This window comes from Gekko japonicus, unplaced genomic scaffold (assembly GCF_001447785.1).
Source record: "Gekko japonicus isolate JY-2015 unplaced genomic scaffold, Gekko_japonicus_V1.1 scaffold18, whole genome shotgun sequence".
NCBI lineage: Eukaryota > Metazoa > Chordata > Lepidosauria > Squamata > Gekkonidae > Gekko > Gekko japonicus.
In genome coordinates, this window is record NW_015170275.1 from 148,014 (window position 1) to 168,271 (window position 20,258).

General features: G+C 40.9%; 1 protein-coding gene across 2 annotated transcripts in view; it reads left to right on the forward strand.

Annotated features, from left to right (window-relative positions):
- The window catches only part of GLRA2 (glycine receptor alpha 2), a 193,783-nt gene that overhangs the window by 34,438 nt on the left and 139,087 nt on the right, over positions 1-20,258 (forward strand). For both annotated transcript variants that reach the window (XM_015417598.1, XM_015417599.1), the window contains exon 4: positions 7,274-7,497. In XM_015417598.1, coding sequence (XP_015273084.1) covers positions 7,274-7,497 — 224 coding nt within the window. The remainder of the gene's footprint in view (positions 1-7,273; positions 7,498-20,258) is intronic.

Sequence of the window (20,258 nt, forward strand, 5' to 3'; positions counted from 1 at the left end):
TCCCACCCAGAAGTGACATAGGCACATTGAGGACATCAAGGGCAACTTGCCCTCTATGGTAGAATTAACTTCTTACAATAGAGTTTTGCCCAAAAACCAGTGTGTCACTTCCGGGTGACATAGGAATTCACCCCCGACATCCCCGATGTGCCTAGGTCACTTCTGGGTGATGTGGGTATGTCACGTTTATTTCCAGCTTCTTCCCTCCCTGCTTCCAATAAGTGCACCCCCATCCAATAAGTGCACCCCCATCCAACGGACCTGGGAACCCTAGAGCACATGTTCCAGAGAAGGGTGAGGGATTAGCATATCATGTTCTGAAGAATTCCCAGGGAAAGTAATCTGACCTAGTCCAGAGTTTAAACAAGTGCTTATCTGAAGCAGGGTTCACTGACTGCTGGAGCACCTTCCTCTCCTTGTGCACAGGCAAAGTTGCAAGGAATTTGAGGAGGTAGAACTTTTGGCTAACAGCTTCACATTATTTTGCTCTTGAATGATCTTCAATTATGCTCTCTTTTGTCTCCTCTTGAGACTCCTCTGAGTCTATGTCAGAGGTGTCGAGGGGCCCGATTTAGGGTCCAAGCTATCCTTCCTGGATTCAGAGCCTTGTAACTTCTTCTCGGAAGTCTTCATGGAGTTCCACAGAGAATACCTCCAGCCTTCAGACTTTCTGAGTTGTGTTGTGACATGAAATCAGAGGCTTGGATCCAGCACAGTGTTTCCATGAGTAGAAGGATTTCTGCCTGTGGAAAGCAGTTTTCTCACCTTTCAGCTCCTGCTTGAGCCCGAAACAAGCCTCCTACTGTTCTTTTCAGCTCCTGCTTCAGCCCCAAATGACCCTCCGGCTGTTCCTGGTGGTCCTGTCCCTCACAAGCAGAATTTCAGAAGCATTTAGGGCTGCAGTGGGCGGGGTGGCAAAGAAGTTGGGCTCATACATCCACCATGTAAATGTTCTGCTAGATCCAAGCCAACATCTGAAGAATCACTAATAAAGAGGTTCATATGAAAATAGAAAACCTAAGTTCCCTGACAACAAGTTGTAGACACTTGAATATGGGACACTGTGTGCTATTGTAAAACCAGAAGTGTGAAAAAGAACTTGTGACTTCTTCCTAAAATATGCAAGCTCACACAAGAGAAATGTTTTGAGAATGACACCTAATCTGAATTATGTACTGCATCCTTAAAGATTTTATAAACTGTCCCTGTAATGGATTTCTCTGGAGAAACTGCTGTGAACCTAGCCATGGGTTTCTGCAGGGATATCCCAGAACCTTCTGTTGACCTTCCTGTGGAGAGAGAAGGAATGGCACAGTATGAAATAGTAAAAGTCCTGCATGTCACTAACTTTACAAGATGGCATTCAATGAAAATATTTGCACGACCCAACGCTGATTGCATTAATCAGAGTCCTCCATTGCTTTGATGAAGTCCCCCTGTTGCGTTTTATTGTCTACCAAATATGTTAATGTGTGCCTTTTCAATGTTCATTACTGCATTTCTGCTAATAGAAGAAGGCTAAACATTGAAGTAGATCAAACAAAGAGTGTTGGCTGCCTTGTGTGCTTTGTTTGTAGTACCTGCAGACAGCATTGAAGGAGCACTGCTCAGTTCAGTGCTGCTGTTCCTATGTCTAATGTGAGCTTCCTTAAAGTTGTCACTTCTTTAATGAGTAGATTTGAAACATGTTTATAAAATGCTTCTTAAGGCAGACATCAATAACTACTCATCTGCTTTGCTTTCTAATGTTAATTTTAATTATGTGATAAATAGAACTGCATCTTTGTGTAATGTGAAATCATGACTTTCTAGAAGTTATAATGTTTTCACAGAATGCTCTTGACAGGTTGGATGCAAAAGACTGAGCTTCACGTCACAGTTTATGGCTACACCATTGGATTGCAAATCAGTAGACATTTATCCATAGTACAATCCTAAACAGAGTTATATCATTCTAAAACCATTGCCTTCAATAGACTCTGGATTTTATTGCACTGTGTGACTCAGAGGATCAGAATAGCTATTGGATATTTCATCTCTTTTCAGAATACTAAGAGGAGTTGCATTAGCAAATATTTGAAAACAAAGTTTAACAAGGAGACCTATAATGCCATTCCTCTAAAATTACTGGAGGACTCAAACTTTTACTTAAAGTTAAGTGGGAAAAGATGTTAAGCACAACTATTAATGATCTGAACTGGAAAACAGTTTTTTAACCACAGGTCCAGCCAATGCTATGTATATTAATGAGAGGAAGTTATCACACCGTATTGTTTGTGCTATTTAACCCTGCACAAATTAACTCCTTACAGGTTATGTTTAACCATAATAAATTCTAGAAGTGCACTAAGATCCCAGCAGATTTCTTATACAATGGTGGCATTTTCCTGTTATTCAGCAATACTGGATGAAAATAATTTTAGATATCAATTAAATGACAGGAATTAAATTACCAAGGAATATTAAGAACATTTTGTTAATTCTTGTTAAAAATTTATTTACTCTTCTCCCTACTGTATGGTTTCAGATGTGTTAACTGTCACTAAAATGGCTATTGCAAAAATGTGACATTCTAAAAACCTAAACTTATAATAAATATATGGTGACTGAAACTGTTCGATGAATATCAGCATTTTGTTTTGCATTTTATTTAAAATTCTAATTAAGAAAGAAATTTAAAAACCTCCCTGCTCTGCCTACCTGGAGATCCAACAGAAAAATTTCATCTATCAGAGCAAGGCACCTGACTTAACTGAAGGGAGTGGTAGGATCCAACTTTATGTCATAGTCTCCAAATCCATCAAAAGGTGGGGTTGTAGTAACTGGCAGTTTTCCATAACTTTCCTAAATATATACAGTTGGTCACTCACACTTACTATTTTGAGAAGCGAACTGACGGTAAACCTACCTTATTCTGGCTGGTCTCAAAATGCTATGTATGTCCCCAAAGAATCAGATCAGAGAAGCGAATGAAGTTTGGTTTAGAGTTTGATGGTGGGGTTATAAAAGTTAGTTAGAGGATTGGAGATTGTGGTTTGTATTATAATGTAGGTTTAAGTAACACTTCAGATATGTAATGCGATGAGCCTATAGCTGTATTGTTTAGATATCATTTTAAATTTAAAAACTGAGGAAAAAACTCTCGGAATTTGATGGCTCTATATCAAAGTTCCATAGGAAGAGACTGTGAGACCCCCTCAACAGTGCAGTAATTTAAATATGACTGGACAATTGTGATCATTTGTTCTGATGTTAGAAAATATGTGGGAAATTGCAGCATGCTCATTCCATGCATAAATATTTTAATTTCAGATTATTCCCCCCTCTTAAATATGAAATTATATTTTTGGCTCATTTTTATGCAGCCCTTTTTGTTTGCAGTAGACTTTGCAAGGATGTTTACTTTGGTTTTAGAGATAGGTAATGTCTACAATTAAAAAAATAATTAATTGATGTGAAAGAAGTGGCAGTATCATTTCAGGATTTGGTGTTTGACACACAGTTCATCATATTTTGATGTAATCTCAGTTTAAAAACTTACATTCAGCTTTTTTGGAACTTACATTTTTATCTGGGCCTTGTTTCTCCACATCAAAGATAAGGCAAAGATGTTCTCAAAATGTTAGTATTTTTTCTTTTAGTTTTTTAAAAAATCAGAGTTAGAAGCCAAAACAAGTTAGATCAGTGGTTGTTAAAATAACCTGATGTTACCCTGTGCTAAGAAAGAAAAGCATTTACAAAGTATCAAAATGAAAAAAGGCATTTTATATCTCATCCAGCTTTACTATAGTATATGAGACATGCATGTTTCCCCAACTGTTGAATTTTGTTTATTAACTTTAAGTTAATCTATTTTTTTACCAGGAGTAATAATTTTTTTTGGCTATTCCATAGTGCCAAACTAATACACACTTGAAGCGAGTGGGTTAAGAAGGGTATAACTCTGTTTAAGATTATGGCCACAGTGCCGTTTAACCTTTCCCCAGTTTTCTTTTTATTATTACAGCTGCATATATGTAATACATTAACTGGCTTTCACACATATTAACATACTAGGATTATTTTCTGAGGGCTTGTTTTAGAACAAAAATTTAGCTAGGTTTACTGTTGAAACCCCTCCCCCCCATGTTTAGCTACAATCATCACACATCATGGGATGATCTGACTGATTTCAGGAGGTTCCAAATGAGAATCTGAAAATTCAAATGCCAGGGACTACAGAGAACAAGGATTTATTTTTCTTCATCCCCACAGGACCCTTAATTCTTCTTTCTACTCTTGTATTAGAGTAATGGCTGCATCTGAGTTACATCTGTGTAAACACCTTCCTTTCTAGAACAAAGTTCAAGTCCAATGGCACCTTTAAGACCAACAAAGTTTAATTCTGGATATAAGCTTACATTTATTTATTTATTTTATTTTATTAGATTTATAAGTGCGCAGAATGTGGGAGAACCGGGTTTGATTCCCCACTCCTCCACTTGCGCCTGCTGGATGACCTTGGGCAAGCCATAGTTCTGGCACAGCTGTTCTTGAAAAGGAGCAGATTCTGTCAGAGCTCTCTCAGCCCCACCTACCTCACAGGGTGTCTGTTGTGGGAAGGGGAAGTGAAAGGAGATTGTAAGCCGCTCTGAGACTCCTTCGGGTAGTGAAGGGCGGGGTATACATCCAATCTCTTCTTCTTCTTCTTCTTCTTCTTCTTCATGCACACTAAAGCTTATACCCAGAATTAGACTTCATTGGTGTTAAAGGTGCCACTGAACTCAAACTTTGTTCTGTTGCTTCAGACCAACATGGCTACCCACCTGAATCTACCTTCCTTTTTAGGACAGCATTTAATCTGTGGATACATGTTGGGGGGTTGTTTTAAAATGTTTTAAAAAATCTTAAATGGAGGATTAAAAAAAATATTGTAGCTTTTTGCTGCTTTTCATCACTTCTAGGGGTTTTTTTAAATGTAGATTTTATTTTTTTGCAAAACGGAGAGAGAGACATATGATTGCCAGCTACTTAAAAGGTTTTGTTTTGACTTGGCCATAGATCCGAAATTTAAATAAGAAAGAAAGAAATATTATATCACCTGGTTATCTTGTGTGACAATTGTTGACAAGGCAACTGCCAAATAAAAATAAGAAATGTAAGGCACACTCTAGAGAATGTTTAGCAGGCTGTGCAGCTCCACTGAAACCAGTAGCCTTTGGGGAAAACTACATTTATTTAGATATGTATACCCTGCATTTCTCTCCATTGGGGACCCAAAGTGGCTTACAACATAATTCTTTCCTCTTCTGTTGTATCTTCTCAACAACAACCCTGTGTGGTAGGCTGGGCTGAGAGAGATTGACTGGCGCAAGGTCACCCAGCAAGCTTCCATGACACAGGGGGAATTTGAGCTGGTTTCCCAGGTCCTGCTCTAACACTCTAACCACTGCACCACTCTGCTACTACAAGTGACCAGTTGTCCCCCCCCCACCATTAAAAGCAGCTTGGATTTTGAGTGGTGGCATATTGATGAGCACAGCCTTTTCCTTGCCTGCTGTTTCCCCATCAAAATCACACGTTCACATTTCTTCCCTTTCTGGACAGTCCTTTTAGCACATTACAGTGAAAACACACACACACACATCCTTCATAAAACAGCCAGTCCCTATAAACATTAAAAATAAAACTAGGGACCAATACTTGGACAAATTTTTAAACTGTACAGTCAGCTGTACATGTAATGTCCATATAATGTAAAAATTAATCAACACATGACCAAAGAAAAAACAAGTGTGCACTGTACATGGATTGAAGTGTACACTGTACATGTATTCACTGTAACAGGACTAGTATACAGGGTTAAGTATGGTAGTATACAGCTAATTAGATTTGGCCACATGATTAAATTCTTGAGTGCAAATAAATCTTTCAATTTCCCTTAGTATGAATGTGGACAAAAGATGGAATATGTCTCCATTGCCCAGGCAAAGGGGTGATTGCTTCCGATTTTGCCTCACTGGTCTGCTTGGTATCAAGACTCAGCATACATAACTGTTGGATTAGTTGAGACTAGCAGAGAGAGAAGGCAAGGTATCAGCAGCCCTTTTGTAGCACTCAAAATGCCACCAAGAAGATACTTCCTTCTTGCCTCCGACAAGTCGAAGTACTCAGATTACACTCTGGAAAGCCTGGCAGTTGGACTTCAGCTAAACAAAAAGCCCATTTATTAAATAAGGGAAGTGATCTAGTACAGTAGCAATTCTTCTAAAAGCCTAGGTCTTCACAACAGTTAATGTAGTGGTTGGAATTAATATAAGATGTGCCTATCATTTTGGTTTGGAAAATGTAGCTCTTGGCTCTTGGTGCTGTGTGGTTGTTTTTAAAAGAGACTGTTTAGACTACCATTTTATGGATTTGCTATCTCAGTTTCACAAGAGGAGCCATTTAGATGAAACAGCACCCATTTTGAAGGGGGGGGGAGAAAACTTAGCAATGCCCATTTAGTTGGGAGCCAAGGGAGAGTTTGCCCGACAGCAGTCTCCATGAGAAAGAGACTGCCACCTGAAGCTCTGGTGGCAGTGACTGGAAGATGGCACTTCCCAGGAATGCTGTGGGGTTTTAAGCCAGGCAGGCAGTAGAAGTGTCCTGGTGATGGAGGGTAAGGAGGGGGGCTCATCCAATTGGACAAGCCAGGGGAGTGCTCAGAAGGGGTGAGTGCGGACAGACAGTAGGCAGCATGTTTGGGGAGAATTACACCTGGCTGGAAAGCAGGGCAGCTAAGTACGACAATAAGGATCTGAGAAAGATGGCATTCCTTCCACTGTCACAACACATGGAGGGGGCTGTTCCTTGCCACCTCCTCTCCTCAGCTGGACTCTTGCAGTAGGACGAAAAGACAATGAAGTTCATCTGTTAGAGGCTGAGGACACATCCCTGACTTACAACAGTCATTTACCTAGCCATAAAACCTCTCTAAACTTTCAGGCAGGCGTGACATTCAAAAGAACCCATTAAAACTAGTCTTTTGACACAATTCATTTTCATTTGTTTCTTATGGATGCTGTTTCACAAAAATGATTCCCCAAAGGAAACTGAGATGGCGTCAACATGTCAGTACTTTACAAGCTCGGAAAGAAATGTCTGAATCATCCCCGTAATGTCTGTCTTCAAAGGTAAAGGTGACACCCCACCCAATAATTCTGTCATCAGTATTAGTCTCAGAGTCTGAAAACACTATGACATCTAACCTGGACCAGGGGTTTAATGACCTGTGTGTGTGACATTTCTGTAGGACTACAGAGTGAACATTTTTTTGAGGCAGCAATGGAACGACTCACGTCTTGCCTACAGTGAATACCCTGATGACTCCTTGGACTTGGATCCATCTATGTTGGACTCTATTTGGAAACCTGATTTATTCTTTGCCAATGAAAAGGGAGCCAACTTCCATGATGTTACCACAGACAACAAGCTTCTGAGAATTTCCAAGAATGGGAAAGTGCTGTATAGTATCAGGTAAATATGCTCCTGTGTATGTACATGTCATGCTTAATTTTTTTTTATGTGGGTTATATCACAGAACAAAACAGGCGTATACTGTTTTTGTTTCTTTATTTATACTTTAATGAGGCCTAAACACAGCAGGGTGGGGAAAATCTGCTTCCTTCACCTTGCGAAATGCATACTCTTCTCAAATTAGACTGTAAAATGGAAACACAAAACTCACTAGCTTTGATGAAAAACATCAAAAGATCTAGTAACCCTATACTGATTTGCACCTGTAATTCACGTCTGGATACATTGGAACCACTCTTTTAATAGCTACACTGAGTCGCTCCTCTTATTCTCCTGTGAGAGATAAGTTTTGATTGCAAAGAATTTTGATTTCAGAATGTCAGAAGAGGATTTTAAATAGAAACCTTTGGTCTTTGGTGGAACATTTGTTTGTTTTACATAGTTATTTAAAACATTTTTATGCCACCTTTACACCCAGTTGGGTCCACAAGACATAGGGTTGCCAAGTTTAAATTCCTCCGAAGCGGGGGACTCCCGTCCGGCATCTAAAGCGCGTGCACGCGTGTACCGCACGCACGTCACCCGGAAGTAACGTGACGACACCGGGCATGCTGGGGGCGGGGCCATGATCATCCAAGGGAAAACCATAGAGTTTTCCCTTGGATGACCATGGCCCCACCCCCAGCGTGCCAGGCATGGTCGCGTCACTTCCAGGTGACATGCACGTTGGGGAGGAGTCCCCCCGGGGCCCGATCTGCCGGTGGCAGGGAATGGACCTCTGGGGCGGGGGTTTCCCTGCCCCGCAGGGGGACTTGGCAAGCCTAACAAGACAGCAAACATTAAAAAAAATCAAAATATTTGAGCAACTAAAATACATTCAAAATTATAGAATAATTCAATTTAAAACACATAAACCTGATCCTCTCAAGGTCTACTCAGTGGTAAGTCCCCTTGATTTCAGTGCTACTGCTTACTTCCTTATAAGTGTACCCAGGATTATAGTATTAATGTGATTCAGAAGAGCTCAGTGGGTTTCCTAGCTTATCCTAGCTTTATGGATCTTAAAATGCAATGCATAGCAGCATGTGTTACACGAGGCAGGCTCTGGCTAACTTAGCATATGCTATTGCAGTACACTTTCCCTATGAGAATCGATTAACCAGGATACATGCAAAAAATCAGAATGATAAAGAGCCTTAAAATAGTAAGGCGTAAGCATACATTGTGCAAATGATCTACACAGCATATTCATAAGACTGTTAGCATGCTTCATTGGGTTATTAATGGCTTAATATTTACAATGAGCCTTGAAGACAAAAAGTCCACTTACTGTTAACAGAGAAAATTAATCATAATTTCTAAATTCCTCCCTCTCTGGCTCTGTTCCCCCTCCTTTCCACTAGCTACTTAATTGTTTGGTGAACTGTTTGCAGCTATTATGTGAGACTGCACACATTTGTCTGAAGTGTATTAAGGATTCAAGGCTTTCTCTCACAAACAGTTGCTGATTTGCAGTGTAATCCCATGGGGATCTGTGTCCTCTCCTCCCTCACCCCTAAAATAAAATTTTTGCTATCTGTTCTTTGATCATTTATCCCCACAATGAAAGAAAATGTATTTCAAGAGTCCATCCATTCCCCTCTTTTAACTTACTTCACTCCCTTGCATATGTGAACAAAAACATTAATATATGTTCAGGGGCTGTTATCACAGAAAGACTGATAAAGATGAAGTAAAAAGGCCCATGTATGATACAAGAGAGGACAAGGGAAAAGATATGCATTGTTTTGATTCTCACAGTCTTTTCTCCCCCAACCCCCCAAAAGAGAAGTAAGCTAAAGCAAATCTCCCTCTGCTTAACCTTCTGTAAAATGGACAGAATAATATATACTGGATGATATTCTGCAGATTAATGGGATTGAGTTAAAATGGCTATACTAATGTACACTTACTTGGAAGTAAGCCTTGTAAAAATTTTGGATCAACATACATAGATAAAATTGGGCTGTTGGCACATTATGACAGCAAGCTGTGCACACTCACCTGGAAGTAAGTCTTTTTGAATTCAGTGTGACTTAACTGCAAAGCAAACATAAATAGCATCAGGCTGTGTACATGGTATGTACCCTTCCACTTCTCTCCCTTAGAGGCTATCAGACGTTCCCAAACTTATTTGGCCTACTGCCCCCTTTTCAGAAAAAAATTACTCAGTGCCCCCCTGGTAATCTACCTTCAAGAAGTGGACAAAAAGATGCAATTTGTGGATCTGCACCTGGATCGTTCCAGCCCACCTGGATTGTTCCAGCACCCCTGACGGGGCAGTATTGCCCACTTTGGGAACCAGTGGGCTAGATTTTCCCTTTGTTTTTCTGTCCCTCACTGACTGAGCAACACTGGTAATGTATTTTCTTCTCCCTTGAAGAAACTTTGGCTGTCCCACCCTATCAGTAAGATATATTTTGACTATTTGCACAGCCCAAGAACCTGAGGGAAGGGATAGGATAGCCCTTTAACTTAAACCCTTGAAAATGGCACTAGAGATAGTTTTAAATTCAAAAATAACAAAAGGTTTTATTTAACATCAAGGGGAAAGGTCAGGTGAAATCAGGGGTTGATATTACTGAGGTAAAACTAGTACAAGCATGGACTTTTGTTCTTATATATTAGGTGAATGAGAGGTTTTTATATGATTAACAGTTACTTAGATCTTTATACTGAGAGGCTTTTGTTCCAATGTTTTCCCAAACATTCTATTTGCACAATCGCTGTTACTTTTTGATTTTCAGAAGGCTGGTATCCTCTTCCCAGTAGCCAAACACCTTCTTGAGTTTTGACTGATTTTTAAGGTCTTTACAAGCAGTTTCTAATCACACCAGACCAGGGATCTCTCTACTCCTTAGAGATAACTCTCCCTGTTTGACTGGATAGGGAATCCTTTGGTCTGAATGGGAGTCTTCTCTACTACCCAAACTTCCTTGCCAAACTTTCCCCCAGTTCTCTGTCTATGTTCAAACTGCTCTCAGCTACTACTGAACTGAGACTGTATTCAGTCAAGGCTGAAATCTGACTCTGTCAGCACCAAACCCTTTTCCTGTCAGGGCTTTTCTCAGACGGTCCCAGTACATATCTTTTCTCAGTTAAAACAGGAATCTGACTGACTCTCCTCAGCATCCAGCTTTCACAAGACCTTTTTTGCTTAGCTGATGCTAACCAATCATATTGCTTAGAGCAGCCTGTCACTCAAGGCTCTCTGGCTCTGTGAAGAATTAACCCTTCACAGTCCTTTAATTGTTGGTACAGCACTTCTAAGCTTCTTAAAAAGTGTAGCCCGTCACAGTAAACTATGAATAAAATTACTCTTCTGTATAATTTTTTTGCAGTTTATAATTTATTTATTTCGTTTAGAAAGCCAATATCATATGGAGTTACACAGATTTCATATATACAAACTTCTTGTACAACATGTACTTTTCCTAACAACACAGAATAACATATCCTTCAGATTTCATTTCATTTTAACATCTTCCCTTTTTCTCTTTCATTATTTTCCCCGCATTTTGGACCATCATATCTTTCTAGGAATTATTACATCCCACAAATTCTTATCTGCATTGTAAACCTTTCATGATTGTACAAATACCATCTCATACCTCATAAACAATTTTCTGCATTCCATATATGGGCATAGTGGGTTCAGAATACAGAATGCTTATGACATTTTATTATATTGGCCATTTTACATCATGTGAAATTATTTTTGCAGTAATAACACATACTCACATTCTAAACTTTCAGGAAAGGCAAAGCAAAATAATGCCATAATAATTACTGGATCTGATAAATTCGTGTGGGGTAGCCATGTTGGTCTGAAGCAGCACAACAAAGTTTGAGTCCAGTAGCACCACTAAGACCAACACTTCCTCAGATACAAGTAGAACAGAACCTCCTCAAACATTACTTATATGGGGTGGGACTTGTAGTCAGGAAGGGCCATTTAATCTCAGCTATAATCACCTAGTACTTATGCATCTTGACTCTAAATGGCCCTTCCTGACAACAACCCTCATCCCTATAAGTAATGGTTGAGGAGGTTCTGTTCCACTGTATCTGAGGAAGTGTGCTTGCACACAAAAGCTCATACCATGAATAAAACTTTGTTGATCTTAAAGGAGCCACTGGCCTCAGACTTGGGTATGATAAAGTTTCATTGGCAAATCTCAGTGGCAGAACTAACAGCCTACCATTGCACACAATAAACATGCTGTCACTTAACCAGTGCTGTTATCACCTGTTTAAACTCAGGAAGAAACAGAATGCTTCTGTTTGCTTGAGTGACATCAGACATATCTTACTCGAGGCAATAGTACAGCTGGGTGCTATTTGGAACACAGATGGATAATTTTCTTGACATTTGTCCACACTGCAAAAGTAATATTTCAGGATGTCATATTAGATTTGCAAAATTGAGAAGCCTGAATGAAAGTTAACCTGAAACAGAGTAAGCATAAATCATGTTCAATGTTGAATCAAAAGCATATAATCTCCCAGCTGTATTCTGTTGAGCTGAGATACATCCTTAATGGAGATTCAGCATGAAGCATTTGCACTGGTATTTCTGGCCAGAAAGATTTTATTCTAAGAGCTCTCCAAACTAAGTCAGAGAAGTTCTGGGACTTCCCTGATGGTTTAAATGTGTCAGGTGCAGAAGAGCCGCGCACACACACACACACTCATCTCCACTGATCCATAAGTTCATTATTAGGATGATCATTTAGTTCAGACACTAAAGGAGTTTGTTTTCTTCCTTGGGTGAGCATTTGCATGATTAAGACATCTCTGGAAAAGCATATCCAAGTATTCATTTAGATTTTCTAACACACATTGGGGAATTCTCTAATCATGATTATAAGAGTCTTTAATGCTATTAGCCGCAGGAAAAAGATAACCTTTTTTTAGTTAATGACCCTAAGGGCCAGCTGTACGTGATCTTCATGTAATGGCATGAGTCTGCCTACAGGGGGAGGATGTACTTGTAAACAAAAGTGGAACATAAAAGCAAAGGGAGTTAAACCATGTCCTTTTCCACACCTTATCTTAAAACAGACTTCCTAGCTGCCCCCCCCCCACCCCTTTTCATTATATGTGAATAGGAAGGTCCCATGGAAATGCACTGTAGTTATTTGTGACTATTATTGTGTCCATTACCTGCTTTCTTGGGTCTTCAGTCATTTCCCTGTGCCAGTTTTGCAGGTGAGAATTTTAATTACTTACAAGATGGAATCTCTTTTTCCTATTTGACTCAAATATGGCAAGGAGGGTACATTGGGTAAGAAGGGTACCTCCCCCCCATTGGATCCTTCCCCCCATTGAATGGGGAAACCAATTTACTGCTTGGGTGGCTGAAAAACAAATATAATAGAGGAAACAAAGATAAGTAAAATTTAAAATAAAGAAAAGAATAGCATTTACAAAAATGAAAATGAACTGAATGTGCCATTTCCCACGCTTATTACTGCATAATTAATTGATGGCTTCAATCTAAGACTTGTGACAGGGCTCTCTTTTGGCACTAATGGGAAAGATAGTCTTGAGCTAAAAAAGTGTTTTCTAGTATATATTCTTCCGCTGGGGGAGAACAGTATCTCACAATGCACAGGGCTGCAAGCACCTGCTTCAGCCAATGAAAAGGTGACACAACCTGAAACTTCTATTGTTTTTTTTCCTTTAAAGAGAAACTAATGACATTTGTGAATGATAGCTGTATCAGTAGCCATTAACTTGATAGCTCATGGCTGTCTTCATGTTCTGCTGCTGGGCTTTCCAGAAAGATCTGCTGGAAACTAGACAGGCCCTCGATCTGATCCAGCAACAGTGTTCTGTATTATTCTATATGTGGTTGGATGTAAGAAGGATGGACTCAGTGCTGAATGGAAGAAAGGTGTAGTTAAGGTGTGCTCTCCCTATAGCACCTTCCTACTGCATATGTGTTATATGCCATCAAGTCACTTCCTACTTACGGGGACCGTGACCCTATGAATTAATAATCTCCAAAATGTCCTCTCCTTAACAGCCTCGCTCAGGCCTTGCAAACTGAAGACCACGGCTTCCTTTCTTGAGTCAATGCATCTCATGTGAGGCCTTCCTCTTTTCCTGATATCTCCAACTTTTCTTTCTATAAGGACAAACCAAATGTTAAGATCTCTTGGGAAGGTGGCATTAAACTGTTTCTAAGAAAACTTTTAACTGGAACAAAAATGGGATTACAGTGGGCACAATCCATCAGCAAGTTCTCCTTGATAAGACCCATTGAAATGAATGCTCTTGCACAGTTCTTAGTAATTCCAGCGGATTTTTCTTAAAAAGTTGATGCCAGTGCACATCAATGGAAACTAAATAGGATTGCCAAACTCCAGGTGGAGCCTGGAGATCTCCCAGAATCAGAATTAATCTCCAGTCTTTAGGGATCAGTTCCCCTGGAGCAAATGGTACCTTCAGAGGGTGGACTCTGGGACATTGTACCCCACTGAAGTCCCTCCCCATCCCAGGCTCCACTCCAAAATCACCAGTCCTAGCACTAAATCACCTGCACTGCATGCTTTGTACAGAGCGACAGAGAATATTCTTCAGATCTGCAAGACAGTTGTGGCTCTGGGTTGTTTTTCCCCCATGCTTCAATTTGATGACAGTAATATTCTATAATCTAATGTTGGAATTTAAGAGGATTTGGTCTTCCCTAGTTATGCTGCTTTATCATGGCAGAGATTAGCAAAGCGAGAGGGCAGAGGTCACTTTGATGGCTGAAAGTCATTTGTTGCTGTGCAAAATGTTTCTTTTGCATGTGTTTCTTCCTTCTTGCAGTGATGCCCTGATGATACTGATAGGTTGCCTTCTTTTCTTGAAGGTAACGTCATATCCTGCTCTCCCAAGAGACCCCCCCTCCTTTAAAAAAAAATCCAGGAAAAGAAAGAAAAAACAATTCCATTACTCTCAGCAAAACTGTATGAAATCCCTTGTTCTTTAGAATGACTTTAAAAAAAATAAAGCTTTCCACTAAGGTTTGAGATAACTTCCCAGAATAATGAGAGGAAAATAATGAAAGGAAAATAATGAAATAATGAGAAAATATATAAAGTGCTAATTGGTGGTGAATACCTTAAATCAAGATTGCAGTTTTTCTAGGTATTTGTTAACACTGTTGTTTCCATCACTATGATTACTATATCTTTGGAACAGTTTGCACGTGCATGTTTGTCATTCAGTGACTGATCAAACACCATTGGTAACACTTTTCTATAATTATGCTTTTCTGAAAAGTCAATTCACATATTCAGTCACCAGTCACCAAGGTCCCCAGCTCATGAGACCCAGCATCGTGTAGTGGTTACAGTTAACTAACTTCATTTATGCCCCACTTTTCTCCACAATGGGGACCCAGACTGGCTTACAACATTCTCCTCTCCTCCGTTTTAGCCTTATAACAACCCTGTGTGGTAGGTTAGATTGAGAGTACATGACTGGCGCAAGGTCACCCCGCAAGCTTCCTTAGTGGACTGGGAATGTGAACCTGTGTCCAGCACTCTAACCATTTAAACATGCTGGCTTGGACTGGGAGCTGGGAGATCCAGGCTTGAATCTCTACTTTACTATGGAAGCTTGCTATGTGACCTTAGGTGAGTCACACACTCTTAGCTTAACCTAGAATGCTGTAAGATTCTTTGAGTTTGTATTAGGAATAAAAACAAAATGCACATTTCTAAATAAATATATAAGATCTAATTCATACATGTGTGTCCATAACATAATTTTTCTCTATTCCCAGTGACTGGTAGTTAAATATATCAAATTTCTTTGTGAGAAGGCAATGTATTTCAAGTGATATAAAAGTTCTCTGTAGTATTATATCTGCAATTTATCACAACTTGCTTGAATGTGATGAAGATGCAGCCCCAATTCAAGTACAGAAAAGAAATCAAGTGATTCGTGCAACAGGTGTAAATAGGGATGGGCACAAACTGGGAAAATGCAGTTTGTAACTGTTCATAGTTTGTGGTGTGCCTAGTTTGTGAACCACAAAGAATCATGAAGTTTTAGGGGCTAAATGGTTTGGTTAATGAGGTTTGTGACATGGTAGAACCTCCTCCTGGTGTGCTAGAGACACCAAACTCACAGGGGATCTTTGGCTGACTCTCCTCTATTTGCCCTCCAAGTTGAATAAGGATTGAATTTATGAAGTCTAAGTTATGGGTCCCCAAACAAGGTGCCCCATCCTCCAGTGTTTCCAATGGAGGGGGGGGAAACAGCAAAAAAGCAAAGGCAATAGAAGCCCAGCAGAACAGAATCAAAGTCCCAGAGAATCTCTGCAGTAGAAACTGAAAGTCGGGGGCATTTTTACAGGTCCAGCAGAACCACTGCCACTGTGGCAGTGCAAATCCAACAAGACTAAGATCAAGCTAGAAAATATCTGCAGTAGAAACTGAAGGTGGCAAGGGAAAATTTTGCAAGCTCAGCAGAACCAGTGTGCTGTACCCAGCAGAACCAGTGCAAACCCAACAGGACTAAAGTCAAGCCAGATAATCTCTGCAGTAGAAACTAAAGGTATTGGTGGGCATTTTTGCAAGCCCAGCAGAACCAGTGCAATGTACAGAGTGCCCAGCAGTACCAGTGCAATCAGAAAGTGCCTGGCAGAATCCAGTGCCATTGTGGCAATGCCAGCTCAACAGAACTGATGCCTAGCACAGAATCACACTCCAAGGGGGGGCTTGCAAGCCCAGCAGAACCAGTGCAATGTACAGAGTGCCCAGCAGTACCAGTGCAATCAGAAAGTGCCTGGCAGAATCCAGTGCCATTGTGGCAATGCCAGCTCAACAGAACTGATGCCTAGCACAGTCTTGTTTCTATGCCACGATTTGCCAGCCAGTACTGATACTGATACAGTACAGGAACTGAAGGCCTCTTGGTTGTCTTCTGGTCCATTATTGGACTAATTCAGCTGGCTCTCATGAACTGAGGTCGACAAGGTCCTCGATTCTGTGACGTCTGCCACTTGCCTCTTGGACCCGTGCCCATCATGGCTGGTAAAAGCTAGTGGTGATGGATATTGTAAATCTCCTAGGGTCTTCCTTGGGAGATTAAAAGAGGCAGTGATTAGGCCACTCTTTAGAAAGCCATCCTAATGATCTATCCAACTACTGCTTGGTATCAAACTTACTGTTTCTGGGTAAGGTAGTTGAGAGAGCGGTAATGGAGCAGCTTCAGAGTTTCCTGGATGACACTTAGGCCCTCAACTCCTTCCAATCTGAGTTCTGCCCTGGTCACAGGATGAACACAGCGCTAGTTGTTCTCATAGATTACCTGCACAGACAACTGGATCAAGGCGGGTCAGTGTTGCTGATTCTACTTGACTTAGAAGCATTTGACATGGTCAATCATGACCTTTTAACCCACCTCCTTGCTGATGTGGGGATTCGGGGGATAGTCTTGTAGTGGTTTGTCTCCTTCCTTCAAGATCAGAGATAGAGGGTGGTGCTAGGGGAGAGGGTCTCACCATGACACCCTTTGGTGTGTGGTGTCCTGCAGGGGGCAATCCTTTCCCTAGTGCTATTTAACATCTTTATGTACTGGTGTAAATAAAGCTGGTGTAGAGTTTTGGGCTTGGGTGTCACCAGTACGCTGATGACACCCAGCTGTATCTGTTGATGAACATCCAGCCAAACGCCACCCCAGAGATTTTGGACAGGGGTCTGGAGGCTGTAGTTGATTGGTTAAAACAGAGCCAGCTGAAATTAAAGCCATCAAAGATGGAGGTCCTGTGACTGGGCCAGGGAGATGCAGGATTGGGATACCAACTCCCAGCTGTGTTGTTAACATCTGGATTGACCCTCAGGAGCCTGGGTGTGATACTGGATGCCTCTTTGTTCAATGGAGGCCCAGGTTACCTGACATTCTACCACCTGTGCCAGGATAAAGGGTTCCCTTCCTGTCTCCCTCAGCCTAGCCACAGTGATCCATGCAATGGTCACCTCCAGGTTGGATTACTGTAACTCACTCTACACAGGGCTACGCTTGAGACTGACCCAGAAATTACAGTTGGTTCAGAATGTAGCTGGGTGGCTGCTTACTGTAATGCCCTTTAGGGCACATATTCAACCAGTGCTCTACCAGCTGCACTGGCTCCAGATTGAAGACCAGTTCAGGTTCAAGGTGTTGGTGTTAACCCTCAAAGCCCTACATGGTCTGGGACCAGCATATCTTCAGGACCGCCTCTCTTGGTATACCGCTGAGAGAGCGTTATGCTCTAGTGACCAAAACTTGCTGGTGATCCCTGTCCCAAAGAGCGTCCGGCAGTCCTTGACCAGAGCCAGGGCCCTTTTGGCCCTGCTCCAGCCTGGTGGAACACTCTTCCAGCTGAGTTCCAGGCCCAGTGGGATCTGATGCAATTCCGCAGGGCCTGTAAAACAGACTTCTTCTGCTGAGCCTATGATTCAGGACAGCGATGTGTTCCATCTCTGATTGGCCTCCTCCTCTCTCCTCGTCTTCTCCCTTCTCCTTTCAGATCAGACAGAATATACATCACTCTCCCCCTGAGTTTTATGCCATCTTTTAGTTATCTGCTGGTTTATAATTTTATGTATGTTATTATATATTATTCGGTATTTTATTGTATTTATTGTATCTATGTATTAGAATAGTCAAATGTTTTTTATCAGTGATGTTACCTGCTCTGAGCCTGGATATGGGGGACAGCGGGATACAAATCTAATAAATCAGTGTAGCTCTGTACAGAGGGCTTTTTCAGTTTGGAGAAGTAAACAGAGGAGCCCTAGGACAGAGGTGTTGAACTCATTTGTTACAAGGGCCAGATCTAAAATAAATGTTACTTTGTCGGGCTGGGCCATGTGTGCCATAAAATGTAACATGAGGAGATATAAGTTTTATAAAGATAATTTCAGATGCCAAATGGCAATAACAGGCTTGATTGGATTAGGTGTGATATGCAGAGGGGTAGTAGGTATGGAAATATCAGCATTGGTAATGAGACAGGAAACCTAGATCTCAATTTGGCTCAGGAGCATTCAGTCCAGGAGGATGCAAAGAATAAACAGAAATAAGTCTAAAGAAGTGAGCAGTGACTCATGAAAGCTCATACCCTACCACAATTTTTGTTAGTCTTCAAGGTGCTACTGGACTGTTACTCTTTCCACTGCTATTAGAAACATTCAAAAAACCAGTGGGTGGACATTTTAACCCTCCAGGTCATTCAGTTGCTGACCTAAGAGCAACATTTCTCTTACAAAGGAATTTCAAAAGGGATATTAGAAAGAAAAACTGATGAATTGCAACTGATAATGAAGCTCAAGACAATGCATCCTCCTGAACTGAATTGAGACCTAGGTTTCATCTCTCAGTACCAATGCCTGCTATGGTCATTTGGCATCTGAAATAATTTCACTCTCCAAGATAAAAGGACAAATGGACTCACATTCTATCTGTATCTGAAGAAGTGAGCAGTGACTCATAAAAACTCATGCGCTGTCACAAATTTTATTTATTGTTAAGTTGCTACTGGACTCTTGCTCCCTTCCACTAATAAGAATTGCATGGTGTGCTGTTAGGTTTCTTTTCCCCTCCCCCATCTGCTAGAACTGGAAATGGGGATCTTTCTCTCTCTCTGGTTCTTTCACTCCCTCCCTCCCTCTCTCTGAAGTAGTATGCACGCACATGAAAGCGTATACCTGGAATAAAACTTTGTTGGTCTTAAAGGTGCCATAGAACTCTCTCCCTCTCCCTCTCAAACTCTTGCTCCCTTCCACTAATGAAGATTTCAAGCTGTGCTGTTAGATTTCTCCCCCCCCCCATTTGTTAGAACTGGAAAGGGGGATCTCTCATGCTGCCTCTCATGCTCTCTCTCATGCTCTCTCTGGTTCTTTCACTCCTCCTCCCTCCCTCCCTCCCTCTCTCACTCCAAAGAAGTATTGTTGCACATGAAAGCTTATACCTGGGATAAAACTTTATTGGTCTTAAAGGTGCCACAGGACTTAAAGTTTGTTCTCTAAACAAAATGTATTGATAATCATAGGTGACTGGAACACAAAAGTAGGAAACATAAGATCATAAGATCCTTTATCTCCTCTGCAAAGCAGGAAGCAGGAGAGGAGAGAGTTGTGCAAAAGTGAGCTCTGATACATTAAGCAGGAAGCAGGCCAGATGGGAGCCCTGCAGGGGCCTTTTCTGGCCCACGGGCCATATGTTTGACACCCCTGCTCTAGGGGCTCAAACTGAATCTACTTCAGCAGTATTTATAAGAAAATGGAAAAGTGCAAGAGCCAGTAGGAATTTCCGAATACTGAATTGCCCAATGATAACCATTTCATACCATATGAAGCATAACATCAAGGGTTCATTCACCTGCACATCCTCTAACTTGATAGTGTGCCTGAAGTATGCTTTACATTGATCAAAGTGGACAGTCTCTGCACAAGAGACTAAGTGGACATAAACCAAACATTAGAAATGAAAACCCTCAGAAATGAGTGATGGAGTATCTCAGCCTCCCTCGATATTCAGTAATAGACTTAAAATTTGTACCATTTTACCAGAAGAGTTTCAAAGGAAGGCTCCAGGGAGAAGCTGCTGAGTTGAAATTCATGTACATTTTATACTATCAGACATGGACTTCAGTAGGGACTGGGGTGGTTAGCTAACTATACAAGTGAAGGTACTTCATAGGTATATGTACACTATTCATATTCTATTTTCTAATT